Genomic DNA, 18417 nt, shown 5'->3' with positions numbered 1-18417 from the left:
TTTTCCAAGCCATATGAGAGATAACAACACAATATTAATGCACTCCATGTTGAGTAACTTACTACATGTTTCTCTCATAACAAGGGTGGTGGAGGGCTGGGATCCTTTGGGGTGAATAACAGTACACACAGTGATGTCATCACCCCAACAGATGCAAGCAGATTTACAGCCACCCTCTCACACTAGCTGTCCCTAAACCTTTGGCCATAACCCCACCCTCTGCACTCTAGAAAATTGGCTTCTATTCACAGCACAGGGCCTAACTGACGCATAAATCCAACAGCCTGTTCACTTTCAGCAGATACTTAAATGTATTAACCTTTTCCATTCAAAAACAATGCAGTTAATTAATGAGGTAAGGTCATCACTGACACGTGAGCTTTGGTCTAATGGAATGGTGTCCATTATTAATCCAAGCGTCAACATTTAAGTTCTAGTGTTATTCTGACAAGTGTTTTTTTTAGGTCATTATTATGATATTGTTATTCTACTTAACTAAACAATGTTACCATAAAGAGTTAAATCAGAAAAAGAGAAGGGAACCCGCACACTCATCTACTCCAAAAGTTTATTATTGACGACGTTTCGAGCCAAGGCTCTTCAGTCAAAACTTGACTGTCCAAGTTTTTTTTTTCTTTTTTTCTTGGCTTTCGCCTTTATTTTATATTTTTTATGGAGGGACAGACAGTAGGCTGACAGGAAATGGGGAGAGAGATGGGGGGGAAGACATGCAGTAAAGGCCGTCGGGATCGGGAGTCGAACCCGCGGCACACTGCCAGACTGGATTACCAGCCAAGGTGCCTGGACCACTGAGCCATGGCCCAGGCCACTGTCCAAGTTTTGACCAGATGAAGAGCCTTGGCTCGAAACGTCGTCAATAATAAACCTTTGGAGCAGATGAGTGTGCGGGTTCCCTTCTCTTTTTCTGATGTCACTTTTGAACCCAGCACCTCCACTAAGTGATGTGCGTATTTCCTATAGTTTCACCATAAAGAGTTAAAGATTTTACACATTGGTGGGTGTATAAATGATAAAAGATATGATGCGAAATCAGGAATTCTGGTATTAGACATGAGTATTAGCATTTTTTACATTCTCCAGGCATCAGTTCAAAGTTGTATTATGGTGGCTCGAAAGGCGTTCTGAAATAAAATAACAAATAGCTAAGTTACAGGCGGTACATCAAATTTCAACATGAGAAAACAAATGAAAAGGAAAACACCATCACTTGTGCATGGAAGACACCACTGCTAACAGAGAAATAAACCTGTGTGTCCTCCCAAACCTCTCAAGTCTCAAGGGAGAGACACTTGACATTCATATTTAATGTGTGTTCATATTTAATGCGTGTGTGTGTGTGTGTGTGTGTGTGTGTGTGTGTGTGTGTGTGTGTGTGTGTGTGTGTGTGTGTGTGTGTGCATGCGTGCATGCGTGCATGCGTGCGTGTGCCATACATATTGCCTTTGTTTTGAGCTTCTCTGAATAATTTTCTCTTCAGATTTCATGGAATAATCCTTTGGGATTTGTTCATGCCTGAATCATTAGACATGCACATAGGAAACGGAGCTGGAGTTCCCAACTTCAAAAGAGGTTTCACATTTAAACACAACAATATCACTTACAGGACCTTGAAACAGAAGTCAAAGATGTTTAAGCTGAATCATATTCTATGATTTTTTCTATTCAGTTAACTTAAAATAAACAAATTCTTCGATTACCATTTTTAATCTCTAGACAGTGTATTAGCATTCTGTTCCACTATAACAATTAGACAACAGAACATTTATCACTATGTCTATGAGAGTGTGTGCATGTGCGTGTGTGTTACACAGTAAGTAGCCTGCCCCTGTCCCGTGTGGAACCAACGACCAATTACAATGAATAAAAAAGGGACAAAAGGCTGGCTCTGTGCCAATATCATACTCTTTCTATAGTGTTAAAGGCAGTTCTCAGCCCAACCAGAGTGATGAACCATGTATTCGCTATGAACATGGACTCATCATTAAATAGTTATTCTTAATGAATTATTTCAACACTCAAGGGGTGTTTCCTGTAGTGTTGTTTCCTGTAGTGTAGCGGAACCTCAGGAAGAGTTTGATGCTCTTTTTATTCCCTTCTCCATTTCACAAGGGATTCAACTTGATCAACATAACACTAATACATGTGTGGTGCACTTGTGACAGCTTGTAACATGATGTTGATTGATAGATGAAATGATTAACTGAGTCAATCAATCATCTCCAAATGATAACTGGTGTTGACACTGGATGAGTGTACTGTACACCATGTAAATCTATCACACATATAGGGATGGACAATAAATCGGCCGATATTTTATTTTATAATAAATAATTATGTTTGAATCTGCAGCCTTCGTCATTTCACAAGGCTTTCTCAGCTTCACATTTACTCAGCAGTGTTGTCTGGAGAAGCTTTCAAAAGGGTTTTATTTTATTTTAAATGCAGTGTTTATATGCCTTTTTTTAGGACAAAATATTTGTCCTAAAGTTGTTTTTATACAGATATTGGACATGGGTAAATATCGGTTATCCCTAAAACAAAGATTGAGCAGGAAATATCATGTCAATGTCACTATGTATCCTTTTGTATCCTATGCGCTTTTACCATACCTTTCATATCCATCAATAACAGCCTGTGACGCGTCCCCGTTTTTACTACCCCGTTTCACACCAGTAAGAGGAGGGAGGGGCGGGGGGCAAGGCGACGGCCCTAGTTAGTTAGTTATCGTCCAAACTCCTACATTTGATCATCCATTTATTCCATGACATTAGACCATAGACCATTTTATGGTTTTATCCAGAATTTAAACATTCTCTTGAGGTAAATGAGTTACTTAATTAATATGCTACTGGCTGTATTCTTCTTGGAAAAATATAAAAAGATACTCCTATGGAAAGGCTATATTATTTTACTTATATTGACCAATTAGTATAATTTGGTATAGCTGTTGCATACATTTTATTTGTAGGCTACTGTCGTGAAAGTTTATAATAGTTAGAGAAATTTTAAGTTTCAACACCAAAGTAGTAGGCCTAGTAGTAGTTGTGAATTAGCAAACTGGACATTTGGACTGAATGTTTCCTTTATCCTCGTGTTGGGCTTATGTTTTCACCGAAGTTTTTATTTGTGTTGTTTCAGTCATAAGCGCAGGTCCGTTCATCACGTTCCACAGCCGTCTGCCATGACTTCTGTGTGTGCCGACTGCGGCGGCCAAGGTGTGGGCTAGCCCCTCCCTCCCCTCACTGGTGCGAAACGGGGTACCAGCCAATCGCGTAGTAGCGACCTAGTCATGATTGGCTGCCTCCTAAGCTATATCACGGGCATGGCAGAAGACTGCAAATCTGCAATGCCCAGACCACACTCTCAACCATAAACATATATAAACACCACAGCGGAGTGGACTCAGCGGAGCGCCTGATAACACTGCCTAATGTTATAAGCAAACTGGAGAGCAGCGTTTGTTTCACCTGACAAATATGACTACCGGTATGTAATATGTCTTATGTTTTAATGAAACAAAAACTTTGCAGATAGAGGATAATTCAAGCTTCAATCAGATCAGACTTTTAGGCTGTCAAGGTCAGGCTATATTGCAACTCTAGATTCCAGATATTAACCTTCTAGATTCCTGATCTTCACCTTCCTCTTGAATGATTATGTGACCGACTAGTCACTACCCAGGGCAAGGAAGGACACAACACAGGGCAGCTTTCTTAAGTAGACTGGTTTATTCCTCTCAGAGAGGCGATAGCTCTCCACTGTCCGGACAGACACTCTCTCCTGAGAGTCCATGCACAACAGGTGCGTAGCCACACCCAGCTCTGAGTCCAGTTCTAGTTTGACTCAGGCCAGGTGTGACTGCTTACATCCTCCATCTCACAGATTATTTATTTTGTTTGTGTGAGAATAGCACATGCTGTGGGTTTGTTTATGAGTCTTTGCACAGCCTACTATGTGAACCATTATTTATTGGACCACTCCCACATTCCTCTCACCCAAAGCACACAAGTCGGTCAAAATAGTTACGGACTGTGAGGTGTCTTGTCTGATATTGCAGTCTGAAAAGTTTAGGGATGCAAGTTGAGTTTGTTGAGTAAAATGTCACTTTTAGAAGATCTTTTCCAGACTCCCAGTTCAGTCAGTCTGCTGGGAGCTGCTGTTGTTTTTCTGTTTGTTCTCTACCTCCTCTCCTCCAGCACCCAGGAACAAAGGAAGGAACCTCCAGGACCCAGGCCTCTGCCTCTGCTTGGAAACTTACTGCAGTTGGATCTCAGTAGACCACACAACTCCCTTTGTCATGTAAGACGTACATTTTACTTATAAGCTTTGTTTGGGAAACAGATTGTACACATTTGTTTCAATGAGTCAACATATATTCATAATAACAATATCCCACTGTAGCCTATATGACCAGTAAAACACTTCACTGGTAAAACAAAAATGAGTGTTTTAAAAATGTACTGCAGTGCAGAGTGCAGACTCTTTAGAGCATCATATGAAACATCTGAAAATTGACAAAGAAAACAGGCAAACCAACTTTTTGCATTTCAAAAGTTGTATTCTGATTAAATACTTTGGGGCATGTAAAAGAGGGTGACATTTATTTATATAAATATCGTCCATGTAAATGCAGTTAATGGCAAACACTATCCGCAAAACATACACTCTCCACATGCCTTCGGCCTGGTGGAGACAATAATGGACTCAGTGTTGAAAACCACTGCTCTAGTCTATACCACCAAGATGGCCACCAGGGTTCCCAAAGGTCGCCCAAAGGGCAGGTTTCTGATAGTAATTTCTCCCCATTATGTTCTGTTATGTGTGTTTAGAGATGATATTAATAATTTGAGGAAAATGGGGAACATGGAACCTTTATAGCTAAATGGGGAACATAGAACCTTTTTTAGTTGAGTGGGGAACATATAACCCTGGGAACATAGAACCTTTTTGCGGGGGTAAGTGGGGAACATAGAACCCTGGGAACATAGAACCTTTTTGCGGGGGTAAGTGGGGAACATAGAACCTGGGGAACATAGGTACGCTCCAGATGAAAGTATTTAAGCTAAAGTCTGACTGGTTTGTGTTGAGTCAGTATGTGGTGTTCCATGATTCGTAACGCTTGAATGCTGCCTCCGTATTCGAATACTAAAATTCTAATACTTTGAAAGTCTGAATTGTGTCTGTCCATTATGTTATTAAACTGTGTTATAAGTGCTCTCCAACAGATTTCCGTAACACATGTTTCTATCTCTAGTTGTCCAAGAAATATGGACCAGTGTTTACAATCCACCTTGGACATAAGAAAGTGGTGGTCCTGGCAGGATACAAGACGGTCAAACAGGCTCTGGTCAACTATGCTGAGGAGTTTGGAGACAGAGAGATCACTCCTATATTCTATGATTTTAATAAAGGACATGGTAACGTTCTGTATGTTTTGTGTAGCTCAGTTTGTTGTCACATGTGTTTAATACCGTGGCCAAATGGTTACTCAAGTTTGTGTGTAGGTATACTATTGTCCAATGGTGAGTCCTGGAAAGAGATGAAGCGCTTTGCCTTGACTAACCTGAGAGACTTTGGCATGGGAAAGAGGATGGGTGAAGAGAAAATCATACAGGAATGTCATTACCTGATTGACAAAATTGAAAAACATGAAGGTAACCAAATAACTCCTGTTGTGGAAATCATAATGTCACACTAGAAGTCGCTCATTGTGTTTCAAAAATGTTAATTAATTGTACCTAATATGGACTCTGTTTGTCACATGCAGGCAAAGCCTTTGATTCGACCCAGGCAGTGAATTATGCAGTGTCCAATGTTATATCAGCCATTGTCTATGGGGACAGGTTTGAATACACTGATACCGTTTTCCAAGCAATGTTGAAGAGAGTCCATAAAACCATATTTCTTACCGGATCAGCTGCTATTCAGGTATAAGGACAATTGCTTGAAAAGATTTTAGATTTTTGTATGAGTTTTACAGGTAGAAATTCCCTTAAAAGGTATAACCTACACTTTTATAAATGATTAGCAAACAACCAAAATTAACAAAGCAAAAGATGAATTGTCTGTATTCATGTTTTTCGTGTTGACGTTGAGTTGATTCCTCTTAAAAGATAGATAAGAAATTGTATTTAGGCTTTCAAATATGTTTATCATGTCTCTTAAAAGTCATAAAGGGAAAGGGAATTCAAAGGTATGTACATATGGCATAACAAAAGATTTAAACAGAACATAATTAAAGATATGGGACTAAAGCCCATAACACCAGGGGGACTCTAACCTAATGTGACAGACTGACAGTTATGAAGCACTTGGGGGACTTGAACTGGGACTTGAACTGTCTGAAGTACTGAAATGGAACACGACACACTTCATATTTCCTGTGAATTTTAAGTCTTATTTAGGATTCAACCCTAAAATGTAATTATGTGCATTGTACCACACAATTATTATAGGTGTACAATGTCTTTCCTTGGCTGGGCCCTTGGATAAAAACCTATAGGATCCTGATGAAGAATGTGGAAGACAACAGAGAAGAAATAAAGAGGATAATCAGCAGTCTGAAGGAAACTCTGAACCCTCAAATGCTCCGAGGCTATATAGATTCCTTCCTGATGCGGAAGAAAAGTTTGGAGGTATAGTTGTAGTAGTTTTACACTGCTATTATGCCCATCGATGCTCCATTACTATAATTTATCCTGTCTGTTGGTAGGATTCTGGTATCATGGATTCCTACTACCATGACGACAACCTGGTCAACAGTGTGTTCAACCTGTTTGCAGCTGGAACAGACACTACAGGAAGTACAATTAGATGGGGTCTACTGTTGATGGCCAAGTACCCTCATATTCAAGGTAGACAAACACACAGACCCTGATGACAGATATGAGCACACAAGTGATGTATAGCTTCTTCATGGGGGAATTATACAGTATTTATGGCACTGTAGGATTATACTGTATAGCAGTGCTGGACATTTTCTGGTTCCATTGTTCCATACCCGATTTTCCCCAGAGATTTCCAAAAATATAAATTATTTTAAGCCTAGAATCAAGCCATCCAGGATCCTGGTGAAACATGACCATAAAACATTTTAATTCTGTGGGGGAAAAAATAATAATAATGATATAAACATACATTTTTGAATATTTCATTATATGATATACTATATTTAAAGAACTAGGGCCTTACCCGTTCTAATATATGAACTGGAAATTATGTACAGTGTGGGTAATGCATATAATAGATCACATTGATTGGGAGGGAAGTGTTAATGGATAATGTTGGGAAGTTGGGTTGAATTTGGGCACTAAATTAATGTTATTATATAAGATAGATAGATAGATCGAAACATCGCATGACAGTGCATGTGTTGACGGTAACGTTGTGGCTGCTAATTCCCCCGTCCCGGGCTGAATGGGACTCGAAAAACCCTGTTGTATTTGTCTGGCGGTGGAGGTGGTGAGTAGCCTGGCTAATAAGCCAGACCGAATCAGCCGTTGGCAAAAAAAGAATTTGCCTGCCGGCGGATTACGGTCTGGAGAGGCTCAATTGTACGCCCATTTCCTACACCAGAGAACTGGTGTGGCCAATCGGGACACGGTATGCAATATGGGCGGGCTTTGGTACAGTGACGTTCAATGCTTGAGACCTTTGACTGACAGTAGCTCTGACCAATTGCGTCAAAGAGAAAATGTTTGAACCCGCCCCCCGGGAAACAAGATCCATACACTAGCCAGGCTAGTGTAGGAGAGGAGTGTGTCACCTGCGTAGTTAGGTTATATCGAGTGACGAAACAGTTCGCCCTGTGTAGCCTATTCCTGTGTCGCAGAGAGAGAGAAAGAGAGAGGAGAGAGAGAGAGAGAGAGAGAGAGGAGAGAGAGAAAGGCGTCCTGTGTCGGACGACGAACATTAATTAAATTAAGATGATTGTTGAAATGTTTGGTGTTTCTAAGCAGGGCACATTGAGGCTGGAGGACAGGGCTGTGCGGCGCTAGGTTCCTTGAGGCTGTCCGTGCGTCGTGGCGTTTTGAGATGGCCGCCTAAGCGAGCAGCAGTCTTGCTCTGTGCTAAGGAAGTGTACAGACAGACAGCTTTTCTTAAATTTAGAATAGATACTTTTTTCCCCCATGGAATCAAATGTTTTATGGAAAAATGAATGGGTTCTGGAACGATGGAACCAGAAAATGGCTGTCGTAAACGATAGAGAGACACATCCCCGACAATATCGCAGAGACAGTTTTATTTGTTTATTTTTGGACCACAATCATATATGAGGTGATTTTAAGATTTAAGATTTTAAAACGTCCACAAACCCCTTGGAACCAGGGGATGAGCGAGTGACGTCAGGACTTCGGCGCTCTATTGAAGAATGTAATTCTCATTCCTTCCCTGTTTTTCCAGATGGGGTTCAGGAAGAGCTTAGCAGCGTGACTGGAAGTCGTCAGGTCCTTGTAGAGGACAGGAAGAACCTTCCGTACACTGATGCGGTTATCCATGAGATCCAGAGAGTAGCCAACATTCTTCCTCTGTCAGTTCCTCACATCACTAGCCAAGATATTACCTTCCAGGGTTATTTCATCAAGAAGGTCAATAACTTTCAATTATTTGTGCTAGGCATGTTCTTCTGAAACAGTAGTCATTGTTTTGGGGTTTATGTAATAAACCTGTTATTTTTGGGAACAGGGAACTCCTGTGATTCCTCTACTCACTTCTGTCCTGAATGATGAGACTGAGTGGGAAAGCCCACACACATTTAACCCCAATCATTTTCTGGATAAAGAGGGTCAGTTTGTCAAGAGAGATGCCCTCATGCCCTTTTCTGCAGGTATTGGATTGTTATCATTATACTGTTTTTAAAATGTGTTTTTTTTATGTTTGTAGTGAGTGATGTTGCAATATTTTGCCAGGCATTTTCTGGTTCTAACTGTTGCAACAACTTATTTCTTCAGGTCGTAGGGCATGTCCAGGAGAGAGCCTGGCCAGGATGGAGGTCTTCCTCTTCTTCACCTCTCTCCTGCAGCGCTTTCGTTTCACTCCTCCACCTGGGGTAACGGAGGATGAACTGGATCTGACGCCAGCTTTAGGTTTCACCCTCAACCCTTCACCTCATCAGCTGTGTGCTGTCAGTCGACGAAATAATTTGGAAGGATAATTCTTGAGAGAATAGTACTGCCGTAGCAGACAACCCGCAGCACTCCAGGTTCAAACAAAATCCTTATAGGTGCAAGGCTCGAAGATACAAGTAGAAGTGAAGAAAATGGCAGCACTCATTGAATGTCCTTTTACATGATTTTATTTACCTCTGAGACTGAAAACGTACGCGTTTCGGCCTGTATGGCCTTCCTCAGCGTTGGATAATTCTTGCAGAATTTGTGTTGAGGTGTCATTATACATTGTTGTAGGTGTCCCGCACTAGTAGCCTACACATGGGCTACATCTGTTATTGTTATGTTGGGCCGCTCTGAGTTCGCTCCTACATGTTTGATCAATTTTGTATTTACTGAACAACTATTCATGTCAAAATAGTAGAAAATGTTGTTTGTCAGCTAGTAAAGCCATTTCCAGTGCAAACATTGTTGTATTGTACTGTGTATACTTTTCAATTAAATGTGTATTTTGATAACTTCTCTTAACACTTTTCTTGAAACAAATTTTCAAGAGGGGGTCACAAACAAACCTGTGGGAGGGGGTTAGAAAGTAATAGTTGATTGCTGATTTAATGTAATTAATTTTATTTAGTAGGGAGAGGGACAGGGACCGAAGTCTTTCCTGAAGTGTATTATTTTGAAGGAGTACCCTTTTGTTTTGTAAATTACACTTTGTGGCATCTCTAAAGCAGGCCTACGACAGATAACAACCCGATGATCCCATTGTTTTTTCCTTAGTTCATAATTTTCCTTGCATTGTAAAGGGCGATTGTTACAAAATACTACTAAAATGAATGTACTATTCATAGTAGTACATGACTTTGTATTACAAAGTGTGGAAAAAACATTGGGGTAATATTTTCGTCCATGCTAAACCCCTTATCCCTAAACTTCTTTTGTCAGGTGAAACCTGACATACAACAGGCCCGTTTTTAGCGACCTAGTCATCAATGGGAGCCGCCTAAACGCCACCAGCCAATCGCGAGTAGCGACCTAGTCATGATTGGCTGCCTCCTAAGCTATATCATGGGCATGGCAGAAGTCTGCAAATCTGCAATGCCCAGACCACACTCTCAACCATAAACATATATGAACACCTCAGCGGAGCGGCTGATAACACCGCCTAATGTTATAAGCAAACTGGAGAGCAGGAAAGCTACACAAGACAACGGAGTCAGCGTTTGTTTCACCTGACAAATATGACTATGTAATATTTCTTTTTTTTGCCTTTGATAGAAGTACAGTAAGTATACAGGAAACGGGGAGAGAGATGGGGGGGAAGACACACAGCAAAGTTCGTCGGGATCGGGACCCGAACCCGCGACACAATGTCATGCTGGATTACCAGCCTAGGTGCCTGGACTGCTAAGCCAGCCCATGCCTGTGCTCCCTGATTCATGTTTGAGTGGGACACATTCGACCATCACTCTACAGATGAATAATTAATGTCTTTGGAATCATCAGGCATGGACACAAACACACACACACATACAAAAAGACATTGACACACAGATGCAGTTTGTTTATCACTGCCTATCTGTCTTTCTCTCTCACACTCTGACACATGCACGCACACACACATGCACAAATACACAGGCACGCACGCACGCACACACAAATACGCAGGCACAGATGCACGCACGCGCAGCCAGTGGATCCATCTGCTGCAGTAGGGTCACACCCTGGCCCAAGGGATGTGGGTGGATTAGGAGGTTGCAGGCTTATTAATGGTGCATATATCGTTCAAAGGAGAGAGGCTACAAGAGAGACAACGCAAAAACATCACTGGCTGGATGCCATGCAAAAGTGCTCATTATTGAAAACATTCACTGACAGCTCACCGCTACTACAAAATGTCCTCCTCCTTGTGAGATATTATGCATTCACCACACACACTCAGACACAAATAGCACAATAGCACTTTTGTGACTTTAGGATTTGGGCAAACACGCTCATGAATGTGCACTGCTCACACAGATGGGCTCACATTATAATACATAAAGGCTCAATTGACCAATAATCCAGAAAAGGCTGAGTGGGTATCAGTGGCTTATTTTCAGCCTCCAGTGCTGTGTGACTAAATGGTATGACAATTTCAGTGGGAACATATCTTTATTCAATGTATTTTGTTTTTGTGAATTTTACCAGCCAACCTCCACTGTTGGCCTGGATACACAGTGGACAACCACATAGTCAGGTGAAAAGGAGCAGCTGCTCCTTTTCACCTGACATTGGGGAGTTTCACTGGTAAAGTGTAACATATGGGCAGGTTCACGCCATCTTTCCCCAGTCGGACATAACACATAATCCCACCTATGAACACAAGCTTATTGTCTTAGTGCCTGGCCAAACCGGAGACACAGCTGGCGGCAAGCAAACCCACACCTCTGCAGTGGTGTTTTAACTCCATGCCCAATGGATGCGTATGAACTATGAACACGGCACATGACAGGTCTGCTGTATTTGACCCATTAGTGTGGAAAATATAGTCGGAAAATATAGTATTTGCCGACTTTATTATTTATAGAGTAACCCCAAAAAGTTTGAAGATGTATTATTCCGCCCCCTCTGACGTCATGTGGGTCAATACATCATCATCAGATTGGACTCCTAATAATTGCACACAAGAACGGCTTCCTTGGACCCGCAACCACACTTTCCCAAATTGGTAATTTTCTAGTTATTAATGTCTCCCTTACAAGATGACAAAGGAAATATGTCTGTTGTGTAACACATAGTACGGGCCAAACCCACACCACAGGGTTTCCTCAGGGTCTTAATTATACGAGATGGTCTGTTATATGATAAAATTATTTGGGATCCTTCTTCTTGGTCATCAGTTATTAGAAAAAACATATTTGGCAAATGTTGCCATTTTTGCTTTGTATATCTGAGTAGTTAAACAAGCTAGAAATGCCATTCTTAATGTTTGTACCGAATTATTCATGCTTTATGCAGAAACGGGGTACCAACATCTTGCAGAACAATAGGGTAATGCCATCCTATTACATAATTTATTTGACATAGTGTGTTGTGATCCAAATGACATCACCCTCACCAACACTGGCTAGCGTGCCTTTCCATGCCTTGCCTGACATGCCACTTAATGCCTTGCCATGTTCACCCCACGGAGACAAATTAACAGTCACTCCAGCTGGTGCCATTCTGTACACATGAAAAGGCAAACACTCACACAAACAAACATACACTCCCAGTGAAAAGCTCAATAGTAGGACAGACTACAGCCAAGGTTAGATCACACCGTTTACAGAATCCATCAGTGCTGCTTTCCATGCTGTGATATTAGCTGGAAATGGAATTATATATCACTATTCACTACAGAGAACCTGTTACAGGAAAGAGCAGATGTTGTGTTCTGTCTGGACAGCAGCTCTGCGAGTGTGTGGGGATTGCTGATCGATTACCGGTAGTTGAATGCACAACAGGTGTTTTGGCATAGAGCCTTTATCAGAGTTCATCTGATGCTCTATCTATGCTGAAATGTGTTAGCAGCCTGATGTGCAAAAAGAAAAAAAGAAAAAGAAAAATGTATCTGAGCCAGCATATCATATTTTGAGGGGTTTATTGTTTGTCTTTAGTTCAATGTTTGTTTTGTAAACGCCATTGACAATGATGGGAACATTTACGTCATAATGTGTCATTTACGTCATATTGTCTCTTTATTGTTAATGCCGTTTAATGTTTGTGTTGGCACCGTTTGTTTTACATCACCATTACATCACCTAATCAACATGATTAGACTTTAATATATTAGCGCGCCTCACTTCACACGGGTGTGATTTTTTGTTTCTTTGGATGGGTAACATTATTATATTTTGGAGTGCTGCTATTTCCACTCATCTGCTTTACATTTCAATGTGAGCTATTTAGGCCGAGTGGGCCCACATTACAAATTCACTGTTGGACAGTGGTAAGTTTTAAGCCCTGGCCACGATAGTGGGAACAAACTGTGTCAGTCAGTTAAAATTAGTCAATTCAGCCAGTTAAAATGACAGAATTAACCTCCTGACACAATGGACAATGGAAAGTATGGTACAAATGGCAGGTTGAGATCAGGGGGACCTTGCTGCCAGGGTACATTTATTAATTAACTCTGACACAGACTGACAGAGGGTACAGAAGTGAATCACAATCTGACACAGATAGGTGGCGCACATATGGGATGCACACGCAGATTAGACACACCAACGGACCGACATGCGGAAACAACAGTCGAACATGCGCTGCTCCCGTGCTTGCGGAAGTTGCGGTTAGGGTTAGCTTAGGGTTTAAGGTAGGTTGTTGGTCTAATGACAGGCGGACAAATAGTATGTCTAAACTAAAGCCTGTACCCCGCACACACACATACTTAAACTCAGACACCCGCATACAAAGAGGCACATGCAAACATACTATCTTTGACATTAGTCCATTAGTCCTTAGTCCTTACACATGCTACACAAAACAAAGCGTATAAGGTGAGATTTTGAACAGAAGTAATAGCACATGCAACTAAGTACAAGAATACAGATCAAGAGAAGGGATTCACATGAGGTCAGTGAGTGATGCTCTACTGTAGGTGGATGTGGTTTTTCAGGCTAACATTCGTGACATTCTGGCTGCAGAGAGTCTTAGGACTGTCAGACAGAGGAAATGACCACAAGGCTCAACCCATTCTGAACTTGTATGTGAAGAACATGAGAGCGAACAGCTGAGCTAAAGCATGATATTGTCCCAGTGATAGTCCAAACCTAATCATAACAAATATATTTTTTACAAATATGGCAAGATGTTAAGGAATCAGAGGGTGAGGTCATGTGCAGGTGCAGGTCTCTGCCACTTCCCCTCGACTAACACACCGCAGCAATTGTTTCAATGGATTAAGAACACATTCAAAGCCCTTGCGGTACATAATGTACAGTATATTAGCAAATGCTACATTCTAGTTTTTGTCCAGTTAAGTGAAATAAGCGAGTTGCGAGCCATCATGTGTGTGTGGTGCCATTACATCATGGGTGGTGATGTATTTGACCACATCACTACCACATTTAGTTGCTGTGGAAAACGTTATCTCAGCAGGCTACAGCATGATTGCTTAATCCAGAAATACAGAACAAAACAGCCGTTGAGATTTCAGCAACACAGCAAGACATGTCAAGAACATACATTGAAAACAGAGAAGAGAGTACAAATGTTTTTCCTTGCCGGCATATACTGATATACTGTAAATCTGTCCCTTTCCCCAAGACAAAAGACTCTCTCTATTCAACAAAAACTAGGGTTATGAGCATTTGCGCCTGTCGTAGACATGCGCAGAGCAAGTTCAGTCAGGGAACCTCAGTACCGCCTCAGCATCACGCTCCCATTCACATGATTCACTCAGCCAATCACACACTCACTCCATCTTCATACCGGCTACTTTAACCGGAGGTTTGCATTCCTCCTTCTGCTTGCTTGCTCGCTGCTGCTACCGTATACCTGCGCGCTGCAGTATACAACTTGCTTGCTGCTACTGTATCAGCGTGCCGCTGTATACAAACCTTCTGCGCAATTCTACTGCTGCTGACGTTGCTTTCACGGTTTTCCACGCAAACCTGGTAAGTCAGGGGGTTTGAATTGGTGGGAAGAACGTGCACTGCTTTGTTCACCGACGGAACCTAGATCAAGTTGAAGCTGCTGCTTAAATGTTCTCTTCTGTTGCCATTTTATCGTTGTGCCTCAAACACCGAGATCGCATTCGTTAGCCAATGAATGTCACGTTGGGTCTGTCCTGCTCACAACACTAGTCAAGGAAGCAGCTTACCTGCTATCGAGCTGCTCTGCTTCTCCGCCGTTCTTCACATGTAAATCCAGGCAATGTTTTATAATCCTTCAGACAGCGGTCACGTTTAGTGCGCATTCTTGTCTTGACTGCGTAGTAGTAGGCCTACTAGTCAATATGTGGACGTAATATGGATTAAAAGTATACACTGTCTGCGACTAGTTTGTCCAGAGGTAAAGTAGGAGGAGAGTGGCGACATGCTTTGATCTCCAGTTCCAACATCGTTCCTATGGCTGGAACTATCCCGTTGAGATAGAATGAGCACTTCCACATTCCATTGTTGCCACGGAAGTCGCAACTATTACTAGATTACTCTGAGTATGTCCGCATCGCGTCTGACAGGCATGTTGCCACGTCTGGTCATATAAGCGTCTTGGGCTTGTTTTATTTAAGTCACTTGCCGGGTAAACGTCGTTGTTAAACCCACGATGCATTTGAAGCACCCTCAGTTTAATATGTTGTTAAAATTATTGACGTTGTTTGGACTGTTTTCATAAGGATTCAAGATTGTTTTTGTGGCTTGTTTTTGCGGACCTGGCTGCTTGTCTCTTCCAATATGGCAACACAAGTTCTCTGATCAGAATGAAACGTGTCAGTCAGAAGTAAATGGAGTTGACCAGAGCAACTGAGGGAGTAGAGGTTGCTAGTTGCATAGGCCCACATGGCTGCCGGGTCCCAAGGAATATTTCAGTGTGAATTGTACCATATCATGGGCCTAGGGTGGGCAGAGCCATGCTGGATATCTTTGGCTGGAGGAATCTTATAATGCCAAATGATTCATGCTAACTATATTAACTAATTGATCCTGCTGTTTAAAGTAAAGGATTTACCTGGCTATAAGGTGGATGCTTGCACTTTCAGGAATCACAACAATATTATTTTTTAGGAGGCTAATTGATAGGGGATTAATGATCAGGAAGATCTATTGCAACTATTACCAGTTGTCAAGCGCAGTTCAATATAAGTGGTCTGCAGCTAGAGGATTTAAATAATGCCCAGAAAAGCACTTTGGCTTGGTTACGTTGGGGTCCTTCTTTTCAATTAATCAGATGCAGAAGTGCTCACGGATGGTTAAAAAATATATATGCTCATAATTGGAGAAACAAGTCTATGGTACGGACGCACGGGATATAGGCCTAGGCGGGCGCTAAAGCTCTTATAACGACAGTGGGTGCCCCCCCCCCCCGCCCTGCCCCCAGTGCGGGAGCGCACTCGTCCATTTGTTTGCATTGCACAGTGCGCTCAGTGCGCTTTTCTGAACGCGTCCATTGTGTCAGTGGGTGCTTCAGCCCTCAAGCACCCCCGGACTTAACGCGCTGGGCCGCCTATGCAAGTATGCTTGGAGAAATTGGTGGCATAGGTTACAGCAGAGCCATCTAATAGAATAGTTACGATGAGGGGGTAGAAACCGAGCGCTGTTCATGCAGTCTGAAAGGCGGACAAGCAGAGTTGAATACATTGTTTTCAACGAGGTTTCAGCGGCGCAAATAAGAGCTATTTTTAGGCACGTGTGCAACATGACAACTGTTTTTAAAAGTATTATTCAGTGATGACTAAAGTCTCTAATGTGTTTGTCGTATGGTTACTACAAACCATCTAACATATAGGGATTTAAGATCACTAAAGCTGGGCTGTTGCATGGGTCCATGCATTTCCGCCTACTTCGGTCCTTCTACCCATTCGTAGAAGAGCCGCGCCATTCTTACCGTCTTACTCTATGGCTCTGTTTTTCAGGTAAGTGCATATGGCGCGCCAGGGTGCCAAGTGTTTAACATTAAAATAAACGTCTTTAAAGACAGGAATTGGCTCATTGCTAACATTTCTGCTATGCTTAGCCCAGAAACAGGTGTGGTGTTTCTCCTATGCTCAGCCCAGGAAAAGAGGTATGGTGTTACCGCGTGCTAACACTGCTGCTAAATGATGATGATTTTAATTCTATTAGCGTTACGGCTTAGATGATGCTACACTATGACTGAAGCTAACTTGCTTTTAACGTCAACTTTAGCTATATCCATGTCATTTTAAAGTGATATTCATTCATAGCCTGACCTCATACTGCTTCTGTTTTCCATTTCCTGAGCAACAGGCTTTATGGTGATCATACTGATGGGATGAACCTTGGGTGCTGGGAAGGTCCTTCCTGTGGGTTGCCGCATACAGTCTTCATCGCAGCTGCGGCCATTACCGGATAGGCTCACATTAGCGGTATTCGTGGATTTGCTGCTACCGAAACCATGAGGTTTGTCAACGTAGAGATGCTTGTCCTGTTTAATTTCATGTTCTAGCCCAGAGGCCATGCTGATGGGTTCGAAGTAGCCTGGTAACTTTCAATCAAACCATGCTAAACTATTCCTGCCTTCTCTTAAACAGCTGCAAGCTTCAGCCAAATCGGCTTAAAACCTATGACTCTGCAGGGTCCTATTCATCTTTCCAAGTTGCTTTCTGTGTATCCTATTTTGTAGTGCTTTAGTTAACTGTTTAATCTCAAAGGCATTATAGCTGACGTTCAGCTTTACTCCAGATCATTCAGTGAGTAATCTACTGGCAATCCTATTACTCTTCAATACTTTTCAACTGGTTCTCAAACTCCAAGGGTTTCAGTCTTACCTTACATAGATCTCATACAATCAGATGTCTCACTTCCTTCTATGGGTTTCTAAGATGTGGTGAATCCTATGCATGATATTTCCACTTCTGACTTTGCTTGGATGCCCACCATAAAATCACTCAAAACAACTCATTTCATTAAGGTATTTCTATGACAGCAACTAACACTGGTCTTTGTCCTTTCTCTTCCATGCCTCGTTTCTGCCATGCTGTCCATCCGCAAATGTCATGAGCCCCTGTTCACGATGGATTCCGGGAAGCCATATCCGGTCCTTGGTTCTGCAAAAGCTGCATCTTCTGTGTCAAGGCCGTGGGCTGCCTCCTGATCGCTACACGTCACACTCTTCAGGATCGGCGCAGCTACCACAGCAGCACCAAAAGTTCCAAATGCTACACACATGCTACATATATTCATTATTTAGCTCCCTATGCTGCAGGGTATTATAATACTCTTAAACTGCTTCTGCATGCTTATATGCACTATACCAGGCGGCATAGTTTACTGCTGCGCTTTATGATCATGCTTATATGCACTGTGCCAGGCGGCATAGTTACTGCTGCGCTCATGATCATGCTTATATGCACTGTGCCAGGCGGCATAGTTTACTGCTGCTGCTCTATGATCATGCTTATATGCGCTGCGCCAGGCGGCATAGTTTACTGCTGCTGCTTTATGATCATGCTATATGCGCTGCGCCAGGCGGCATAGTTTACTGCTGCTGCTCTATGATCATGCTATATGCGCCGCGCCAGGCGGCATAGTTTACTGCTGCTGCTCTATGATCATGCTATATGCGCCGCGCCAGGCGGCATAGTTTA

The 18417-nt window shown here is 42.2% G+C and overlaps 2 protein-coding genes across 5 annotated transcripts in view; one reads left to right on the top strand and one right to left on the bottom strand.

The window, feature by feature from the left end:
• myo10l3 (myosin X, like 3) overlaps positions 1-18417 on the bottom strand; it is a 91109-nt gene that overhangs the window by 50960 nt on the left and 21732 nt on the right. The window lies entirely within an intron of this gene.
• Positions 4120-9175, top strand: LOC306935301 (cytochrome P450 2K1-like; the record flags this gene model as incomplete). Its single annotated transcript, XM_079518284.1, has 9 exons — positions 4120-4320; positions 5276-5438; positions 5526-5675; positions 5789-5949; positions 6477-6656; positions 6734-6875; positions 8425-8609; positions 8707-8848; positions 8973-9175. The coding sequence occupies 9 exons, from the start codon at positions 4120-4122 to the stop codon at positions 9173-9175; spliced, it is 1527 nt and encodes a 508-aa protein (XP_079374410.1).

The sequence above is a fragment of the Electrona antarctica genome (genome assembly GCF_951216825.1).
Source record: "Electrona antarctica genome assembly, chromosome: 13".
In the NCBI taxonomy this organism is placed as follows: Eukaryota; Metazoa; Chordata; class Actinopteri; order Myctophiformes; family Myctophidae; genus Electrona; species Electrona antarctica.
Note: the sequence above shows the minus strand (reverse complement) of the source record. Positions and strands in the feature narration are given on the sequence as shown.